General features: G+C 49.5%; 2 protein-coding genes and 1 non-coding gene across 10 annotated transcripts in view; 2 read left to right on the forward strand and 1 right to left on the reverse strand.

The window, feature by feature from the left end:
* NUMB (NUMB endocytic adaptor protein) overlaps positions 1 to 3,026 on the forward strand; it is a 177,174-nt gene extending 174,148 nt beyond the window's left edge. For all 8 annotated transcript variants that reach the window (XM_066343083.1, XM_066343080.1, XM_066343086.1 and 5 more), the window contains one exon: positions 925 to 3,026. In XM_066343083.1, coding sequence (XP_066199180.1) covers positions 925 to 1,643 — 719 coding nt within the window. In that variant the 3' untranslated portion in view covers positions 1,644 to 3,026. The remainder of the gene's footprint in view (positions 1 to 924) is intronic.
* The window catches only part of PAPLN (papilin, proteoglycan like sulfated glycoprotein), a 51,894-nt gene continuing 34,694 nt past the window's right edge, over positions 2,196 to 19,395 (reverse strand). Inside the window, exons 22-27 of the mRNA XM_066343079.1 lie at positions 19,000 to 19,153; positions 18,281 to 18,418; positions 17,562 to 17,689; positions 17,350 to 17,458; positions 15,744 to 15,910; positions 2,196 to 5,040 (exon numbers count right to left, since the gene is read on the reverse strand). Of these exons, the coding sequence (XP_066199176.1) occupies positions 4,865 to 5,040; positions 15,744 to 15,910; positions 17,350 to 17,458; positions 17,562 to 17,689; positions 18,281 to 18,418; positions 19,000 to 19,153 (872 nt within the window). The 3' untranslated portion in view covers positions 2,196 to 4,864. The remainder of the gene's footprint in view (positions 5,041 to 15,743; positions 15,911 to 17,349; positions 17,459 to 17,561; positions 17,690 to 18,280; positions 18,419 to 18,999; positions 19,154 to 19,395) is intronic.
* On the forward strand, positions 9,729 to 9,833 carry LOC136377816 (U6 spliceosomal RNA). The gene has a single exon (XR_010746443.1). It is a non-coding gene; the product is annotated as a U6 spliceosomal RNA (small nuclear RNA).

A 19,395-nucleotide genomic window follows, 5' to 3' on the forward strand; every position in this document is an offset into this window, starting at 1 on the left:
CAGGCATAAAAAAGCTATAAAAGCCACTCTATTTTTTATTTTTTGTACTTTCTAATTTTTTTTTTTTTTTGTATTTTTCTGAAGCTGGAAACGGGGAGAGACAGTCAGACAGACTCCGGCATGCGCCCGACCGGGATCCACCCGGCACGCCCACTAGGGGGCGATGCTCTGCCCCTCCAGGGCGTCGCTCTGCCGAGACCAGAGCCACTCTAGCGCTTGGGGCAGAGGCCAAGGAGCCATCCCCAGTGCCCGGGCCATCTTTGCTCCAATGGAGCCTTGGCTGCGGGAGGGGAAGAGAGAGACAGAGAGGAAGCTGGGGGGGGGGGGGGGGTGGAGAAGCAAATGGGTGCTTCTCCTATGTGCCCTGGCCGGGAATTGAACCTGGATCCCCCGCATGCCAGGCCGACGCTCTACCGCTGAGCCAACCGGCCAGGGCCTGTACTTTCTAATTTTTCTAAAGAACATTTAACCATAAAACCAAAAATAATTTTAAGTAGCAATAAAGGCAGTTCACCAGAAAGACAACATGTGTCTGGAAGCCAGGCAGGGGCCTCAGGTACAGCATCAAGTCACTGATTTTTTTCTTTTTGTTCTGGTAGAGCAGAAGGTGAATCACCGGGGCCCCTGGGCCTGTGCACGGTGCTTTCTGTGCCCCGGGTGAGCCGTAGCAGCAGGGAGGGTTGCCGATGGCAGCCAGCTGCCTTGGGTCAGTGCCGTGGAGCGCGTCCAGACAGCTCCTCGCCACTGCTGAGACAGCAGCAAGGTCCAGTGGGTTCTCTTCCTCCTGCCTCACAACTCAGCTAGCACAGCATAGCTCACTAGAGGAATGTGCTCCACGTGTTAGTCATTCTAATAACGAAGGTTACCAGGTAAGGAAAGAGGCCCCTAAAGGTGATTCTTTTGTCTCCATGTTGTTGATTCCAGGGACCGAGTGGGGTCCATCTTCTGGTGCTGCCTCTCCAGGTCTCTTCCAGGCTGGTCACAGACGCACTCCCTCTGAGGCCGATCGCTGGTTGGAAGAGGTGTCCAAGAGTGTCCGGGTTCAGCCGCCGCCGCCGGGCTCAGCTGTCCCTCTGCAGCCGGCTGTCCAGCCGCCTCCGCCCACTGCCATCTCTCAGCCAGCGCCGCCTTTCCAAGGGAATGCATTCCTCGCCTCCCAGCCCGTGCCAGTGGGTGTGGCCCCGCCCCTGCCGCCAGCCTTTGTCCCTGCCCAGGCCTATCCTGTGGCCAACGGGATGCCCTATCCAGCCCCTAATGTGCCTGTGGTGGGCATCACTCCCTCCCAGATGGTAGCCAACGTGTTTGGCACCGCAGGCCACCCTCAGGCTGCCCACCCCCACCCGTCCCCCAGCCTGGTCAAACAGCAGACATTCCCTCCGTACGAGACGAGCAGTGCTACTGCCAGTCCCTTCTTTAAGCCTCCTGCTCAGCACTTCAATGGCTCTGCAGCTTTCAATGGTGTGGAGGACGGCAGGGTGGCCTCAGGAGACCAGCACACAGAGGTCCCTGCAGGCACCTGCCCGGTGGATCCTTTCGAAGCCCAGTGGGCCGCGTTAGAAAGCAAGTCCAAGCAGCGTACTAACCCCTCCCCCACCAACCCTTTCTCCAGTGACTTACAGAAGACGTTTGAAATTGAACTTTGAGCAGTCCCTACGGCTTATGTATCTTGTCTGTACTTAGGCAAGGGGCGGGAGGGTGGAGGTCCTGGATCAGTACACTTTTCACTAATCGCAAAGGTCCCAAGGAGCACGTCCAGGCAGAGTGCTATGTGGGTGATTGTTGACAGAAGTGGAGAAAACCATTCCTAGAGAAGAGCTGTCCTAGTTAGGCTAACAAAGCCAAGAAAATACTGCCCTCTGTCCCCCTCCTCCTGCCTCAGCCCCTTACAAATCTCTGGCAACAGAGAGGCAGACATATCTGAACAGGAATCTGTATTCAAAGCACATTTACTGGAATATAAAACACAACAGGAAGCAAAACGATCTCCCTTTGTTTTTCAGGCCACGCACCTGCCTCCTCTCAGTACCGGCCTGTCTTAGGGATCAAGAACAGGTGGCCTGTGCTTGGGCCGGGATGCGAGGCAAGCGGTGCAGCCAGAATTCCCAGAGGGCACAGCAGCAGCTGCCCAGCAGAGCTATATTTTAGGGGTAAAAGTTGAGCTTCCATTTTGAGTAAGAATAAATATTATAAATATATATCAAAAAAGCCAAAATCTTTATTTTTATGCATTTAGAATATTTTAAATAGTTCTCAAAAAGTTGTACGAGTTGTAAGTAATCTTGCCAAAGGTAAAAGGGTTAGCTGTAAGAAATTGTACATAAGATTGATTTATCGTTGATTCCGATTGAAGTAAAGAGGACAAGCTGGAGGTGCAGACGGGATCCCTAGCTTATTTGGTATCAGTCATTGTAAGTAGCACATTGCAACAACAATCATGCTTACGACCAATCCAGTCACTAGGTTCTAGTTTAAATAAAATGAGAGTAGTATTGTCCTGGTTTTAAACCTCTATGATGAAATTCTAATGTCATTATTTTAATGGAATCAGTCTAAATATGCTCTATAGAGACTATTTTCTTTTATATATTGCTGCAGTTTCCTTATGTTAATCCTTTACTTGTTTTAACACTAAGGTGACAATTTGACATCATATCCATAGACTGGAACGCAGGTTACTGTGTTGGTTTGTCATGTGGGCTTTTGTGGGTTTGTTTTATCCTTTAAGTTTGGTTCCCACAAGTTTTGTGGGGCTGGAGTTTCTGGTTTTAGATGTGTGTCCGTGTGTGTGTGTGTTTGTGCGTGTGCGTGCATGTGTGCGTGTCTTCGTCTCCTCCTCCCTGTGGTGAGCAGAGCATCCTGTTGCCAGTTGTGGCCACTTGACCTCTGGTAATAATGTGAGATCTCATCTCATTTTTACTTTTGAACGTTGGCCTTACAATCAAATGTAAGTTATATATATTTGTACTGATGAGAATTTATAATCTGCTTTAACAAAAATAAATGTTCGTGGTAGAAGCTTTTGCCGATGAAGGGCTGTTCTTTCTCCTTTTATTAGCAAATGAATCGACTCCCAGTTTTTGGTCTTGCTCTCTCTCCCTTTTGCTCTGCTCCAGATCTCTAGTTTGCTGGCTACAGAATCTTTTACCGGGACCAGTATATTCTTAAATTCATATTTGTATTCATTCTTTAGGCTTTGGTTGATCCTACGTGCATCTCAGATGCCAGATTCTTGCTGCCTAGAGTGTGGTAGACAACAGCATGGACTTCCTGAAGGAGCTGGTTCGAGGTCCAGAACCTCAGCCCCACCCCCGCACCTCAGAAGCAGAATCTGCATTGGAACAAGATGCACCGTCAGAGGTCTAGGGCAGAGCAGGGATTCTCAACCTTGGCTACTCAATAGAATCACTTAAGTTTTTCGGATCCTTGTGCCCGGGCCATACCCCAAACCAACTCAATTCAAATCTCTGAAGAGGGAAACCCCAGGTTCCATTTTTAAAAGGCTCCCACTATGGAAGAAGGTTGAGAACCAATGTTTTAGGCTGAGGTTTACTCTCATTTTGAACCTTAGCCCACTATTCTGTGACTAGTTCTAAGAGCTAGCTAACCTCAAATTTACCTTCTGAAAATGTGTCGCTAATAGGTCAAATACTGGTTTAAAGAACTGAGGAGTCTAAGAAAGTGGCCTTTATTTTCCAATTTCTATAGCAAAACCAGCCATGGTACCTGAAAGGCGATGTTCAATATACATTTTTTAATGCAGAGGAAAAGACCTCTGCCTTGGTCCGTGTTTTCTTTGTTGAATGATAAGTAGAGCAAGAAGTGTTCCTCACCTGGCCACCAGCCAGAGCTAGCTAGAGGGGGTAATTAAAAACCTTTCCCTGTAATGACTGTGCTGTGTTCCCAAATAACCTCTGTCCCAAAGCCCAGCCAGCCCTCTGGAGGATTTGTGGACAGTTCAAGTGGAAAGGGACTCAAGCTCACTGAATCCGGGCCTCTGTTAGCAGCAAGGAATTGGAGGTTCTGAGATGAAGAATGACTTACCAGTTCAAACCATTTCTGAAGCCACTTTCTTATTACATTGCCTTTCCCTCCACTAGTCACCCCCATCCTGCTGTTGCTGGTTTTAATAATAGTCTGGCTTTTATCTGGCAGCAAACATTTTGCTTCAGACTCCTACTGAACGAGCCCAGCCATCCGCCCCGACAGGTGTGAGGCAGTCTTCCTAGCCAGTTCTGCACGTCGGCCTCAGAAGGAAGACTTCAGGCACAGCTTCCCGATGGCAGTAAGGAGCCTTTCCAGTTCTTTCATGCTCAAATAATAATGCAACTGCTACTCTTTCACACCAAATCCCTATACTGAGCCTTACGTTACATTTCACTTCGCCCAGAGCTTTCACAAATGTTACGCTGTTAACTGGATGCACAGATGGGTTTGAAGCTGTTGCCCTGTGCTACCTACCTAGAAGGGTGGGAGAGCAAAGAATCCTTCCTTGTCACAGCAGGAGTAAGGGGTTATCCTTGAAATCGTTAGGACCTCCCTAGCCAGCTTTAAATGAAGGAGAACCCTGGTAGCTTGTTTTAAAAGGCAGTGAACTGATCCTGTGTAACAGAAATTAAGAGGGAAGTTGTAAAGTAAAGGGTGTCCTTTTCCAAACAGATTTCTCTTCTTGACAACTCAGCGACCCGTGGTCACATTGGAGATGCAAACACTGCTGGGACTCAGAGGGAGGCTGATACTGGCAGGGGTGGGGCAGTGTCTCCAGAAGATAACTCCCTTAGCCAGCCACGGAGGGGTGAGCGAGAGTCTCTGTGCCCTTGTCCCCAGCCCTGCAGCATTGTTTCAGAACTGGGGCTAGAGCCGGCCTTCATCCCTGCTGCCAGACTGGCTGAGCGTGAGGCTGGACTCGGGAGCAGCTGGCACAGCAGAAGCTGGAGTAGTACTCATTGCCACAGAGCCGGGCCTGCAGGATCAGGTCACAGTTGGCCAGCTCCGGCTGGTCGACGCAGTCCCTTCTCGGGTCCCTTGGCTGGGCGGCCAGTGCTGCAGAACAACGGGGGAGAAAGTGGGAAGGAGCTCGATGTGCACTGAGAAGTCTCACCTACCATTTTATTTCCTTAAAAGGAAAGTGGCACTGGGACTGCCAGATTCCCCCCAAAATGCAGTGACTCTGAAGCCTTTAACTCCTCTATGTACAGCTACAAGAAAGGATCACAATTTCTACCCATTCTTTCTTTCTTTCAATTACAGTTAGCATACAGTATTGTTTCAGGTTTACAACAGTGCAACATTTATATAACTCGTTTGTATAACTCACAAAGCAATCACCCCGGTAAGTCTAGTGCCCATCTGACAGCACGCATCGTTATCACAATATTGTGGACTGTTTCCCCTATGCTGTACTTGACATTTCTGTGACTGTTTTTATAACTGGCAGTTTGTCCTTCTTAATCTCTTCCCCTTTTTCACCCAATTCCCCCAAACTCTTTCCCCTCTGGAAATGATTGGTTCTGTTATCTGAGTTTGTTTTGTTGGCTCATTTAGTTTTTCAGATTCCACATATAAGTGAAATCATATGGTATCTGTCTTTCTCTGCCTGACTTGTTTCACTCAGCATCATGCCCTCCAGGTCCATCCATGTTGTCCACAAATGGCAAGATTTCATTCTTTATGGCTGAGTAATTGTATATATGTACCACTTCTTTATCCAATAATCTTATCAACAGACACAAGATACGGATGCTTCCATGTCTTGGCCATTGTTCATAATGCTGCATTGAACATAGGGGTGTATGTCTTTTTGAATTAGTGTTTTGAATTTCTTCAGATAAAGACCCAAAATTGAGATTGCTGGCTCCAATGGTAGTTGCATTTTTAATTTTTTGAGGAACCGCCATGACGACTTCCACAGTGGCTGCACCAGTCCGCACTCCCACTAGTGCACAGCACATCCTCAGCAGCTCTTACCATTTACTGGCCCAAGACAGGCATTCTGACAAGTATAAAGGATATTTCACTGTGGTTTTAATTTGCATTTCCCTAATGATTAGTGATGTTGAGCATCTTTTCATGTCTGTTGGTCATTGGTTACCTGTATGTCCTCTTTGGGAAAATGTCGATTCAGAACTCCTGCGCATATTTTAATTGGGTTGTTTGGTGGGGAGGGGTGTGTTGGTGTTAAGTTGTATGAGTTTCTTATGTATTTTGGATATTAACCTTTATTGGATGTATCATTGGTGAGTATCTTCTCCCATTAGGTACGCTGTCCTTTTGTTTATTTCTTGTTGTGTGCCTTGACCAGGCAAGCCTGGGGTTTCAAACAGGTGACCTCAGTATTCCAGGTCAATGTTTTATCTACTGAGCCACCACAGGCCAAGCTGAGTTTATTCTTGTATATGCTGTAAGAAAGTGGTCCAGTTTTCCCATTTATTGAAGAGACTGTCTTTACCCCATGTGTTTTTTCCTCCTTTGTCATAGGTTAATTGACCAGATAGGCATGGGATTATTTCTGGGTTCTCTGTTTTGTTCCATTAATCTGTCTCTTTTTTTTTTTTTTTGTATTTCTTTGAAGTTGGAAACAGGGAGGCAGTCAGATAGACTCCCGCATGCGCCCGACCGGGATCCACCCAGCACGCCCACCAGGGGGCGATGCTCTGCCCATTTTGGGGCATCACTCTGCCGCAATCAGAGCCACTCTAGCACCTGAGGCAGAGGCCACAGAGCCATCCTCAGCGCCTGGGGAAACGCCGCTCCAATGGAGCCTTGGCTGCGGGAGGGGAAGAGAGAGAGAGAGAGAGAGGAAGGAGAGGGGGAGGGGTGGAGAAGCAGATGGGCACTTCTCCTGTGTGCCCTGGCCGGGAATTGAACCCGGGACTCCTGCACACCAGGCCAACACTCTACCACTGAGCCAACCGGCCAGGGCCTAATCTGTCTCTTTTTATGCTGGTATCGAGCTGTTTTGATTATTGTGGACTTGTAATATAATTTGTTATCAGGTAGTGTGATACCTCCAGCTTTATTCTTTCTCAAGATTGCTTTGGCTATTCAGGGTCTTTTATGGTTCCATATAAATTTTAGGATTATTTGTTCTATTTTTCTGTGAAAAACTGCTATTGGTATTTTGATAGGGATTGCATTGAATCTGTAGATTGCTCTGGGTAGTATGGACATTTTAATAATGTTAATTCTTCTTATAGATGAACGCGGTATATGTTTCCATTTATTTGTATAGTCTTCAGGTTTTTTGTTTGTTTTTTTACAGGGACAGAGAGAGAAGGATAGATAGAGACAGGAACAGAGAGAGAGAGATGAGAAGCACCAATCATCAGTTTTTCGTTGCGAGACCTTAATTGTTCATTGATTGCTTTCTCATATGTGCCTTGACGGTGGGCCTTCAGCAGACCGAGTAACTCCTTGCTTAAGCCAGCGACCTTGGGTCCAAGCTGGTGAGCTTTTTTGCTCAAGCCAGATGAGCCCGCGCTCAAGCTGACGACCTCAGGGTCTTGAACCTGGGTCCTTCCGCATCCCAGTCTGACACTCTATCCACTGCGCCACCGCCTGGTCAGTTTCTTTCTTCAGTGTCTTAAAGTTTTCCATGTACAGATCTTTCACCTCTTTGGGTAAATTTATTTCTAGCTATGTTTTTAGATGCGATTATAAATTAGATTTTAAAATTTTCTCTGATAGTTTATTACTGGTGTATAAAATGCAACCAATTTTTAAATATGAGTTTTGTATTCTTGCTGCTTTACTGAATTCATTTACTCTAATAATTTTTTGGTGGATTCTTTAGGGTTCTTTTTATTTAGTATCATATAATCTGCAAATAACGACAGTTTTACTTTTTCCTTTCCAATTCGGATGCCTTTTATTTTCTTGTCTGAGTGTTGTGGCTAAGACTTCCAATACTATGTTTAATAAAAGTGGTTGGTAAAAGTGTACATCCTTGTTTTGTTTCTGATCTTAAAAAACTTTCAGCTTTTCACCACTGAATATGATATTGGCTGTGGTTTGTCATATGTGGCCTTTATCATGTTGAAGTATGTTGCCTGTATCTCCACTTTGCTGAGTTTTTTTTTAAATCATAAATAGATACTGGACTTTGTCAAGTAATTTTTGTACATTTATTGATATAATTTTTTATGGTATATCACGTTACTTTGATTTGCAGATATTGAATCAGCTGTGCATCCTGGGAATAAATCCCACTTGATTGATCATGGTGTATGATCTTTTTAATGTACTGCTGAATTCAGTTTGCTAATATTTTGTTGAGGATATTTGTATCTATGTTCATCAGGAATATTGGTCTATAATTTTCTTTTTTTGTAGTGTTTTTGTAGTTTTTTGGTCTTGTTTTGGTATCACACTAATGCTTTCTTCATAAAATGATTTTGGGAAACTTCCTTTCTCTTCAGTTGTTTCGGAATAGCGAGGAGGATAGGTATTCTTTCAGTGTTTGGTAAAGTTCACCTGTCAAGTCATCTGGTCCAGGGCTTTTGTTTGTTGGGAGTTTATTATTGATTCAGTTTCAATTGTAGTTATCAGTCTATTCTGATTAACGTGGTGTATCCTGGAATATGTTCTGCATACACTTGAAAAGAATGTATATTCTGCTTGTAGGTTAAATGTCCTGAAATATCAATTAAGTCCATCTGCTCTAATGTGTCATTTATATCCTCTTGTTGGAGTAATCCCCTTATCATTATGAATTCCCTTCATCTCATTATAGCCCTTGTTTTCAAGTTTACTTTGACAACTTTGACATAAGTATTGCTACCTCAGCTTTTTTTTTTTTGGGGGGGGGGGGGGTCCATTTGTATGAAATGCCTTTTCCATCCCTTTACTTTCATTGTGCATGTCTTTCAATCTGAAGTGGGTCTGTTGTAGGCAGCGTACGTGTGGGCCCATTCTGTGTCTTTTGATTGGAGCATTTAGTCAATTGACATTTAAAGTAATTATTGACAGGTATGTCATTATTGCCATTTTCTGATTGCTTTTGTAGTTCTTCTCTGTTCCTTTCCTATATGTTGATGACTTTCTGTAGTGTGTTTGGATTCCCTTCTCTTTGTTTTTTGAGAGAGAGTGAGTCAGAAAGAGGGACAGACAGACCGGAAGGGAGAGAGAAGAAGCATCAATTCTTCATTGCAGCAACTTAGTTGTTGATTGATTGCTTTCTCATATGTGCCTTGACTGGGGGTGGGGGGTGGGGCTAAAGCAGAACGAGTGACTCCTTGCTCAAGCCAGTGACTTTAGGGCTCAAGCTAGTGATCATGCAGTCAGCTGAAGCCAGTGACCCTGTGCTCAAACTGGTGAGCCAGCGACCTTGGGATTTCAAACCTGGGTCCTCCACATCCCAGTCCAACATACTATCCACTGCGCCACCGCCTGGTCAGGCTCCCTTATTTCTTATATATCTCATAGATTTTGGTTTGTTACCATGTGCTTCATGTATACCAACTATGTTTATAGCAGTCTATTTTAAGTTGATGGTTGCTTAAGTTTGAACGTATTCTAAAATCACTGCATGCCTGACCTGTGGTGGTGCAGTGGATCAAGCATCGACCTGGAACGCTGAGGTTGCCGGTTCAACACCCTGGGCTTGCCTGGTCAAGGCACATATGAGAGTTGATGCTTCCTGCTCCTCCCCCTTTCTCTTTCTGTCTCTCTCTCTCTGTCTCTCTTCTCTAAAATGAATAAATAAAAATAATTTTTTTTAAAAAAAAGGTTCAGTGCTCGCTTCGGCAGCACATATACTAAAATTGGAACAATACAGAGAAGATTAGCATGGCCCCTGCGCAAGGAAAAAAAGGTTCAGTCCTCGACTGCACTTTCTCAGTGTAGAGCCCGAGGTCTTTTTTAAACTCACTGCAAATTTTACTCACCCCTCCACCTTTGTTGTTAATTTTTACTTTTGTGTGTATCCCTTGACTTCTTATTGTAACTACACATGATCTTCTTTGTACTAGCTTTATAGTTGGTTAATCCACTACCTTTACTATTTGCCTTTGCCAGTGAAATATTTTCTTTCCTATTTTTTTTTTTTTTTGAGAGGAGAGACTCCCACATGTGCCCCAACCAGGAACCACCCAGCAAACCCCTTACAGGGTGATGTGCTGCCCATCTGGGGCTGTTGCTTGGCAACTGAGCTATTTTTAGCACCTGAAGTAGAGGCTCCATGGAGCCCTCCTCAGTGTCAGGGGCCAACTTGCTCAAACCAGTCCTGCCATGGCTGCAGGAAGGAGAGAGATTGGGGAGATGGGAGGGGTGGAAAAGCAGATGGTCACTTCTCCTGTGTGCCCTGACTGGAAATTGAACCCAGAACGTCCAAACACTGGGCTGACACTCTACCACTAAGCCAACCAGCCAGGGCCCTTTTCTGTATTTTCTTATTCATATTTTTTATCTTTTTCTTTCTTCCTTTAACATTTCTTGTAATACTGGTTTAATGGTGATTAACTCTAGCTTTTTCTTGTCTAAAAAATTCTCTTCTATAATTCTAAATGATAGCCTTGCTAGGTAGAGTCACCTTGGTTATAGGTTCTTATTTTTCGTTGCTTTGACTATTTCATCCCACTGTGGCCTGCAGTTTCTTTTGAGAAATCAGCTGACAGTCTTATGGGAGCTCCCTACTAGGTAACTGCTTTTCTCTTGCTTTCAAGATTCTCTGTCTTGAACCTTTTTTATTTTAATTATGAGTCTTGGTGTGGGCCTCTGGGTTCATTTTGTTTAAGGACTCTGCGCTTCCTGCAGTTGTGTGTGTTTCCTTTGCCAGGTTAAGGAAATTTTCTGTCATTTCTTCAAATTTTCAATCCCTTGCTCTCTCTTCTTCTAGAACTCCGATTCTGCAAACGTTGGTTTATCCCAAAGGTTGCTTAAACTACCCTCATTTTTTGGTTTTTACTACCTTGTTTTCCAGATACTGATTGGAGCCTGTGCTTCATCTAATCTGCTGTTGATTCCCTCTAATGTTGTTTTTATTTCAGTTATTGTATTCTTCACTTTTGACTAGATCTTCTTTATGAGTTCTCTTTGTTGAGGTTCTGAGTTCATCTAATTTTCCCTCACTGAGCATCCTTATAGTTAGTGTTTTGAACTTTGAGATTGCTTGTGTCCATTTCATTTGGAACATGTCTGTCTCTTCATTTTGGCTGACTCCCTGTGTTTGTCTATTAGGTAGGTCTGCTATGTCTGCCAGTCTTGGCAGAGTAGCCTAATGGGTAGATGTCCTGTGAGGCCCAGTGGAGCAGTGTCCCCTTGTGTAGGTTGTATGAGTCCTCCTGTTGTAGTTGAGCCTTTTTTTTTAAACAGAGACAGAGAGAGAGTCAGAGAGAGGGATAGACAGGGACAGACAGGAACGGAGAGATGAGAAGCATCAATCATTAGTTTTTCGTTGCGCATTGCAACACCTTAGTTGTTCATTGATTGCTTTCTCATATGTGCCTTGTCCGTGGGCCTTCAGCAGACCGAGTAACCCCTTGCTTGAGCCAGCAACCTTGGGTCCAGTTGGTGAGCTTTTGCTCAAACCAGATGAGCCCACGTTCAAGCTGGCGACCTCAGGGTCTTGAACCTGGGTCCTTGGCATCCCGGTCTGACGCTTTATCTACTGCGCCACCGCCTGGTCAGTCTGTAGTTGAGCCTTGATTGCTGTTGGCACGTCAGTGGATGGGATTGACCCTGAGGCTAGCTGGCTGTAAGGAGCAGCCATTACTACAGCAGACGAGCTGCTGTGCAGGGGCTGACCCCATGGATCAGGAGTTGCTCTAGTGGAGCTCTGATGCCAGCCAAGTTGGCCCATCCAGTATTTCGTTTGTGGAGTTGATTGGGTGGTGCTCTGCTGTGGGCGGGAGCTGGCCACTGGATGTGTTGGTTCTGGAGGCTCTTGGGAAGGGCTCTGGGACAGGCCAAGGTCAGCCACCATTTGTGCCCAGCTTGGGGCTGCCTAATGGGAGCTACAAAGTGATCTGCAGTTGGTTGCCACTTGTTCTGGGCATGAAGATGCTTGGGAGAGGTTAAGCTGCAAACCAAGCCCAGCTGGCACTAGTGCTGGGTTTGGGACCGCCTAGTTGAAGCTGCACTCTTGGCCAACACTGGCTCACCTTATGCTAGGTTCGGGCCACCTAATGGGAGTTACAGTGCAAGTTGAGACAAGTTGCCTCTTGTGCCAAGCTTGAGGTCCCTTAGCAAGAGGTACAGGGCATACCGAAGCCAGCTGCTGCTTGTTTGGGGTTTGTGGACCTTTGGGAGATTTTACGCAAGTTCAGAGCATAGGCTCAGGCCAGCTGCTTTTGTGGAAAAGTGACTGGAAGTGGCTCAGGCTGGCTGAGTTGGGTGGAGCAGGGCCAACAGTGTTAGCCAGGATAATGGGTTTGGCACCCATCAGCCCCTGCTGGCTGGGTGCAGGAAGGGCTCAACCAAGGAGCAGTGGTTCCTGCCCAGAGATTGCTGCCCATTTCACTTCCTCCCCGTATGTCGCTGGCACTCCTCAAGCTGCTGCCCCCGCCCTGCAGCCCAGAGTGAGTCTGTGAGTTCATGCATGGCCTCTAAAGGAAATACCTGGGACTCCAGCAGCCCTGCAACTCACCTGGACACAGTCCCCAGGGGTTTGCACAGCCAGATATTATGAGAGACTTCTTGGCACTGGTGCCCTGGGGCTGGGACCCCCTCACTCCTCAAGGGGGACCTCTGAAGCCAAGATATCCCTCCTCATTCTTAATTACCACATTGTGGGTGTGGGATCTGCCCCTCCCACCAGTCTCCTCGTGGCTGCTTCTGTCCTTCGGTTCAGGACTTCTGTTCAGCTGCTCTTCAGGTGGTTCTCAGTAAAGGGGGTTCTGTAATTTAGGTAGACTGATGTGATCATGGGAGGAGACAAGCACAGCATTTACCTACTCGACCACCTTGACCGAAGGCATTCCATCCATTGTTGGCCTTACTGTGGCGTGCAGGGGTCCTCCCGACAGTCTTCCAGCCTGGTGCGCAGACGACCAGACTGTCCAGTACTGACGGACTAGATGATTAAATCTCTCTTGAAGTTAACTCCCTACCCTCGCTGTTGAGACCTGAGGAGCTCAATGATGGCTGCCTTGGCCTCTAGATTTGGAATAAGAGAGAGTAGGATCAGCCCTAAGGAAAGTTTTGAGTTGGCAAGCGCCATCTTCTCTCTTTCTGCTGGTTTTCTCGAACCTCAAAAGTTTGTGCCTTCAGCAGTCCCAGCATATCCCAGTCACTTAGTCCCCACCGCTCCAGTTTTTCTCTTCCCCCTGAGAAAGCAGGCTGTGTTAGGCGAAGTGATGGGGAAACAGTCTTGTGAACAGTGGCTCTACTACTATAGACTGGGTGCAAGTGCTGGGTGCCTCCTCTGCATCTGCTGGGAGCTTCTGTATCTTACAAACGCCCGTGAGAGTTCCGTTCTGCTGCTTCATCTTAGGACTCAAGCGGCCTAGCTACTTCCCTTTTCTTTCTGGAAGGGGCTCTCGCTCCCACTTGGCTTAGGCCTGAGTAGCACCTTCCCTAAAGTTAGCCCCCCTGGATTAGGGGAGGCTTACCCCTCTACCCCATGCTTCCTGCCAAAGTGCAGCTAACAGACTGTGACTAAGAAGGTTCGATATGTCAGTATAACGAGAGTGCTGACCACGTGTGCTTACATGAACCAACATGATCAGCAAGCCACTTACACATGTGGTTGAAAAACCAGTACCTTTCATATCAGCTTTATCTCAGCTGTAGCCTAGCACGGCCCAGAGGGTAGGTGCTTCAGCATCAGGGTCAGCACACCAGCTCCACAGCCCGACCCCCTGGGCCCAGTCTGGGCTCTCCTACTCACCCCCAGGCTGCCTTTGGGCACGGTACGTACACTGTGTGCCTCTCTTTCCTCATCTGGAACGGAGATGATGTTAACAGCCGCACAGTAACCTGAGCTAAATTTGAATATTCAACTGTGTTTTGCCCGATAACCTCACTCCCCCTCATTTAAAGAGCTGAGTGACCCCCTAGAGTATTTTGTTTCAAACCAATCTTTTAGGCAAAAAGGTTGAGGGGTCCTCACAACAGAAGTGTGTCCCTTACACTAGAGTGTGGCTAGCTCAAGCACAATGCCCCCAAACTAAGTTAGGAACACTCTCAGCCAGTGTGGTGACAGAGAAATGGCCGACGGAGGCTGTGAGTGTTGTTCCGAGAGGCAGGTCCTATCAGAACGGTGCACACACACAGCAGGAGCCCCACCAGCCTTGATCAAGCAAGTTTCTGATTGTAAGGCGGTTTCCCATACAGACATGCCTGTAGCTAATCACAGACACCATCAGGGTCCTAGCAGCTCTTTCTCAAATCTATCTGCACTCGGGTTTGTCTTCAGTCCTGCGAGATTGGTTATTCTGTAGACAGACGATCAATTTGCTGGGCATCCTCACAGGGGAAAAGTCACCCCTGCATAGGGTGCTGCCACTACGGTGGCGCCTTCATGCGCACACACACTCGGTCACCAGGTATCTGAGCACCTAGCCGTGCCGAGCACTGGGCTGGGCCCTGCGTGTGAGTCCCAGTCACTGTTCTGAGGCGCTCACAAAGTGGAAGCCTGGGTGTCAGTCCAGCTCACTAAGCAACCTTTCTGCCATGAGCCAGGTCCCACCCTCAAGCTGGAACCCAGGGCACACCCCGAGTGCAGCCGTGCCCCTGGTGCCGCCCTGACCGTTGACGTGCAGGCAGACCAGCTCAGGAGTCCCTGGCACCTTCTCCCCCAGTCTGTTTCCAGCCCCGTGAGAACCGGCTACCTGGCCCAAGGCGCCCCCTGCTGTTCAATGACCTTGGGCCGAGGGTACACAGGATGGTCAGGCCAGGCATAGGGCAGAGCTCCCTCCCTTCTCCGGTGGGCTTATCTGAATACAGAGCTCTTGTGAGTCTGAACATTAAACCAGTCTGTTTCATCAGTTCTGAGATGCACTTATTTTCATATTCTAACCTGTCAAATTGGACTGCATATTAATTGATGGTGTCTTAGCATTGTATCTCGGCATCCTTTTTTTCCTTAGTGGTATTAAAATAATGGAGATTACAATATGGTATCTAGATTCATTGAAATTTGATAATATAACAGCTCAAAACGAGAGCTGGAAAACATCAAATTACTGAATAATGCAAGTAAAATTCTGCCCACTTACAGATGCAATAGCTTAGTTAAAAGAACATTAACTACGAGGGGTAAAAGACCTAGGCTGTAGCACCAGCTACGCCATGAACTTGCTGCGGACTGGTGGACATATCACTTGAGCTCTCCGGATGTCTGTCTCATTTGTAAGGATGTGACAGTAATCCCTGCCCTGTTTTCTGGGTTACATGGTCAGAGGGCCATAAAGGCACTTTCAGTCGTAGGACCATGTTTTGCCACCTTCATTAGAATGGACAGATTTTAGTGGTCTGAGTGCCTTAAGTATTGTTATGAAGTTCTAGTCAATCATATTTCTGAAAATTAAAGCAGTAAGTGTAAAAAGTGATACTTAATATCGTCCATCAGCTATTACCAGACGCCTGTCATGCGCACTCTTTCTTTCATCTTCACTACAACCCCGCCAGGCGGTGTAAGCCCACACTGCGCAGGTGAGGGGGACAGACTCAGGACAGTTCAGCCTCTGCCCCGAGTCACACTCCAGGAACTGTCATGCTGAGCCAGGACTTGGGAGCAGAGCCCCTCGGACGCACTCTTCCTCAGCCCGCTACACAACCCCGCTCTTCAGAGCAGGCAGCCTCCTCACCTGGCGGGACCACCTTCAGCTCGGTGCTGCGGCTGACGGCCTGCCTCCCGCGGTAGGAGCTGCACGTGTAGGAGCCCTCGTCCCGGGCTCGCAGGTTGTGGATCAGCAGCGTGCCATCTGGAGACTGGTGCACACGGTGGCCATCGCCCCATACCGGAAGCCCGTTCCTGGAAGGGAGAGGACAGTGGGAGAGCTGTCCAGGGCCAGGAGGAGGCCCTCAAAGACCATTTCAGAACCAGGTGCTCCCTGTTTGTGGACAGATGACCCTCACCTCAAGGAAGAGGTGGGACAAGGTACCCAAAAGATAGGACATTGGCCCTGGCCGGTTGGCTCAGTGGTAGAGCATCGGCCTGGCGTGCAGAAGTCCCGGGTTCGATTCCCGGCCAGGGCACACAGAAGAAGCGCCCATCTGCTTCTCCACCCCTCCCCCTCTCCTTCCTCTCTGTCTCTCTCTTCCCCTCCCGTGGCCGAGGCTCCACTGGAGCAAAGATGGCCCGGGCGCTGGGGATGGCTCCTTGGCCTCTGCCCCAGGCGCTAGAGTGGCTCTGGTCGCAACAGAGCGACGCCCCAGAGGGGCAGAGCATCACCCCCTGGTGGGCAGAGCGTCACCCCCTGGTGGGCGTGCCGGGTGGATCCCGGTCGGGCGCATGCGGGAGTCTGTCTCTCCCCGTTTCCAACTTCAGAAAAATACAGAAAAAAAAAGAAAAAAGGGGGAAAAAAAAAGTTAGGACATTACCAAAGCAAAATAACTCAGATGTAACACACTCAAACCAACTGGGCACAGTGACCGAGTGTCTGTAAATGTGCCTCTGACCCAGAGAGGAGCCACACTGACTTCTCCTTAGCAAAGGGCCATGAGCGTCCTGAGGTGCCAGGGGAAGGGCTGAGCACTCCCTGCCTCCAGGGCCCTGGGGTGGGGCTGCAGGTGTTCGGGAGAGACTCCCCCGAGGAAGACGGCGAGCTGTCGCCTGGCCTGACGCTGAGAAGGTTGCAGCTGGCTGGCAGAGAGGGGGAACATGGGACTCAGGAGCTTGAAGGAAGGCCATGCAGGTAAGGGTGAGCTGGAGAGAAGTGTACATGGCTCTGGTCCGGAGTTTGGACTGGGTCCTGGGGCTAGCGGAGGGGTATAAGCTAAGCAGGACTGACAGACACGGCACTTGTGCTTTGAAAGGGTCTCTGACTGCAGTGGGCGCTGGGGAGCAAGCCTGAGAACAGACCGGGTCAGCGGCTGTGCACACAGGTGGATGACATGCAACACAGGGCCTGGAGTGAGGGTCAGATGTGGGGAAGGGAAGAAGAAATCAAGAACAACAGGTGTCTAGCTGGGGTTACAGGGTAAGTGGAGCCCCTCCACTGAGGGGAGACCCAGGGCAATGATGAGGGGTGAATGGTGAGGTTATTTTCCACCATTTTGCATTTCACAATGCACAAGACAGCCCCAAACAACCAAAAATTATCAGGTCCAAGTTGGCAGCAGTGCCATGGCTGAGAAACCCTGGATTGGTTACCGGGCCTCACTGGCAAGGCACCCGGCCGGGAGGCATGGTGGGGGGGTGGCAGTGGCAGTGGCAGTGGCAGCAGCAGGCCCGCCTGGAGTAAGCCTCACCTAGACCATCTGATGTTCACATCTTCTCCTGTCACCACACAGAGCAGCCTGGCTGTGTCACCTTCTGGAACTATCATGGTAGAAGGCAGCCCTGTGATTGTCAGCTCCCCTGGGCGCAAGAAGGAGGCACTGTTAACCGATCCTGCCCAACCTGTGCCACCTCACCTAAAGGCAACTGGCGCCCCGCCCTTCCGTTCAGGACGGCACCGTACCCAGAACTCGGAGCTGAACCCGTCGCTGCACTCGGTCCCGCCCACTGTAGGCGACACAGGTGTAGAAGCCGCCATCTTCCACAGCCACCGGGCTGATGACCAGAGAGCCGTCGGGCTGCTGCTGGCGCCTGGGGACCAAGCAGAGTCAGGGGGCTCCGTCCCTCGGGGGCAGAGGTGGGAGGAGGCAGGGCCTTCCTTTTCCAGGAGAAAACGGGGTCTGACCAGAGGGCCAGCTGACCTCCAGCTCCAGCGCTCATGCACTTGAAGGTGCCTGACTTTTAACCCTGGCGATAAATCATTTCAAATTTTCCAATACAAAATAATTTGGGTTTCTGGTTTTTGCAATACTCATTTAGTAGGCTCAAATTCTGGTTCTGCCACTTAGGAGCTGTGTGGTGTTAAGCTTGTGTGGAAAAGGGGGACAGAAGAACACCTACTGCAGCGTGGCTCTTCTGCAGGTTGTACAGTGGAGACCAGCCTCACGCTCACATGGCTCCCTCAGAGTTAGCTGTTACTACAGCCAGAACTAGGACCGCCTCCTTCCCTCCCTCGGCCAGCACCTGTTGACTGGCCTGTGGCTCAGTCCCTAACCACACTGGGAAGGCCTGGGCCCGGCCGAGCCCGTCACCAGAGGTGACTCCTGGCAGCTCCTTTCCCCAGGGGCCTGCACAGGGCGGGGAGGGGTGCAGACAGTAGGGAGGGGAGAGAGCTAACCAAACCTGGGAGAAGACAGGGCCTGCCCATCTCTCTGCCACTCGATGGCTGGGGGCGGGGAGCCCTCAGTGCGGCAGGTCAGCCGGATCCGCTGTCCTGGACGGGCTTCCACCACCCTAGGCTGGTTCTGGACCAGGCGCAGCCTGCAGAGTAAGCATGCCACAGCCCTGAGAGGTCCCTGCCACTGTCTCCCCCATTCCCATCCGTGGCACCTCTTCACAAGCCAGGGACCCCTCCTCCCTCTCCAGCCAGATTAAGCTTCCTGAAACCACCTTCTGTTCTGGTAAGGGGCCCATCAGTAACTGCCCGGGGCAACGTCTAACAGCCCCCTAAGCTTTCTCCCCACCCCACCCTAACACCTGACTAGGGGCTGACCAGTACGGTCCATCCCTCCACATCCCTTCTGTGAACTGTGTCCTTCAAGCCTGTCCCCTACAGCGGGCCCTTCCTCTTGATACTCTTCCCTTCCCGCGGCTCCCGAGTCTTGGGCTGTGGCCGCCCCGTTCCACCTGCTTGGGGCGGGAGGGGGCTGAGCCCAGGGAGCCTTGTGTTTCTAGTCCTCACCTGACAGCCCTGAACGGGCAGCATGCCTGGCCGCAGCACACACTGGCCTGGGGCCCATTTACCTCCCTCTCCCCTCACCCACTGAGATCTCCATGGGCCCGGGCCCGGGCCCTGGCCCTGGCGGGGGGGTGGGGGCACTGCCACCCTGCCACCCTGTCACCTGGTTGCGGGCCGGGGATGAGTGGAGGAGATGGTCCCCGGACCCCCAGCATTCTCCCTTAGGCTGGAGTCCTGAGGGCTGTGGCTCTGGGCAGGGCCCCTGGTCTGAGGGAAGTGCCTTGACTCGGCCTCAGACAGCACGGCCATGTCAGCCCCTGTCATGAGGCCAGGAGAAGCAAGGGGTGAGCTGTGGGGAGAAGGGGGTGGAAGGAAGGGTGGGCTATGAGGCTGGTGGGGGGCACGTGGAGAAATGAGGACCGTGAGGGGCAAAGCCTCCACCCAGCCCAACTGGAATGCACAGTCCCGTCCCCCCCGGGATGCCTGGGCCCACCAACGCCCCCTGCCCTCTGTCACGGGGTGCCCCAGTTTAGGCCCACTCAGCCAGTCCTTTCCACCA

This window comes from Saccopteryx leptura, chromosome 6 (assembly GCF_036850995.1).
Source record: "Saccopteryx leptura isolate mSacLep1 chromosome 6, mSacLep1_pri_phased_curated, whole genome shotgun sequence".
NCBI classification, from domain to species: Eukaryota; Metazoa; Chordata; class Mammalia; order Chiroptera; family Emballonuridae; genus Saccopteryx; species Saccopteryx leptura.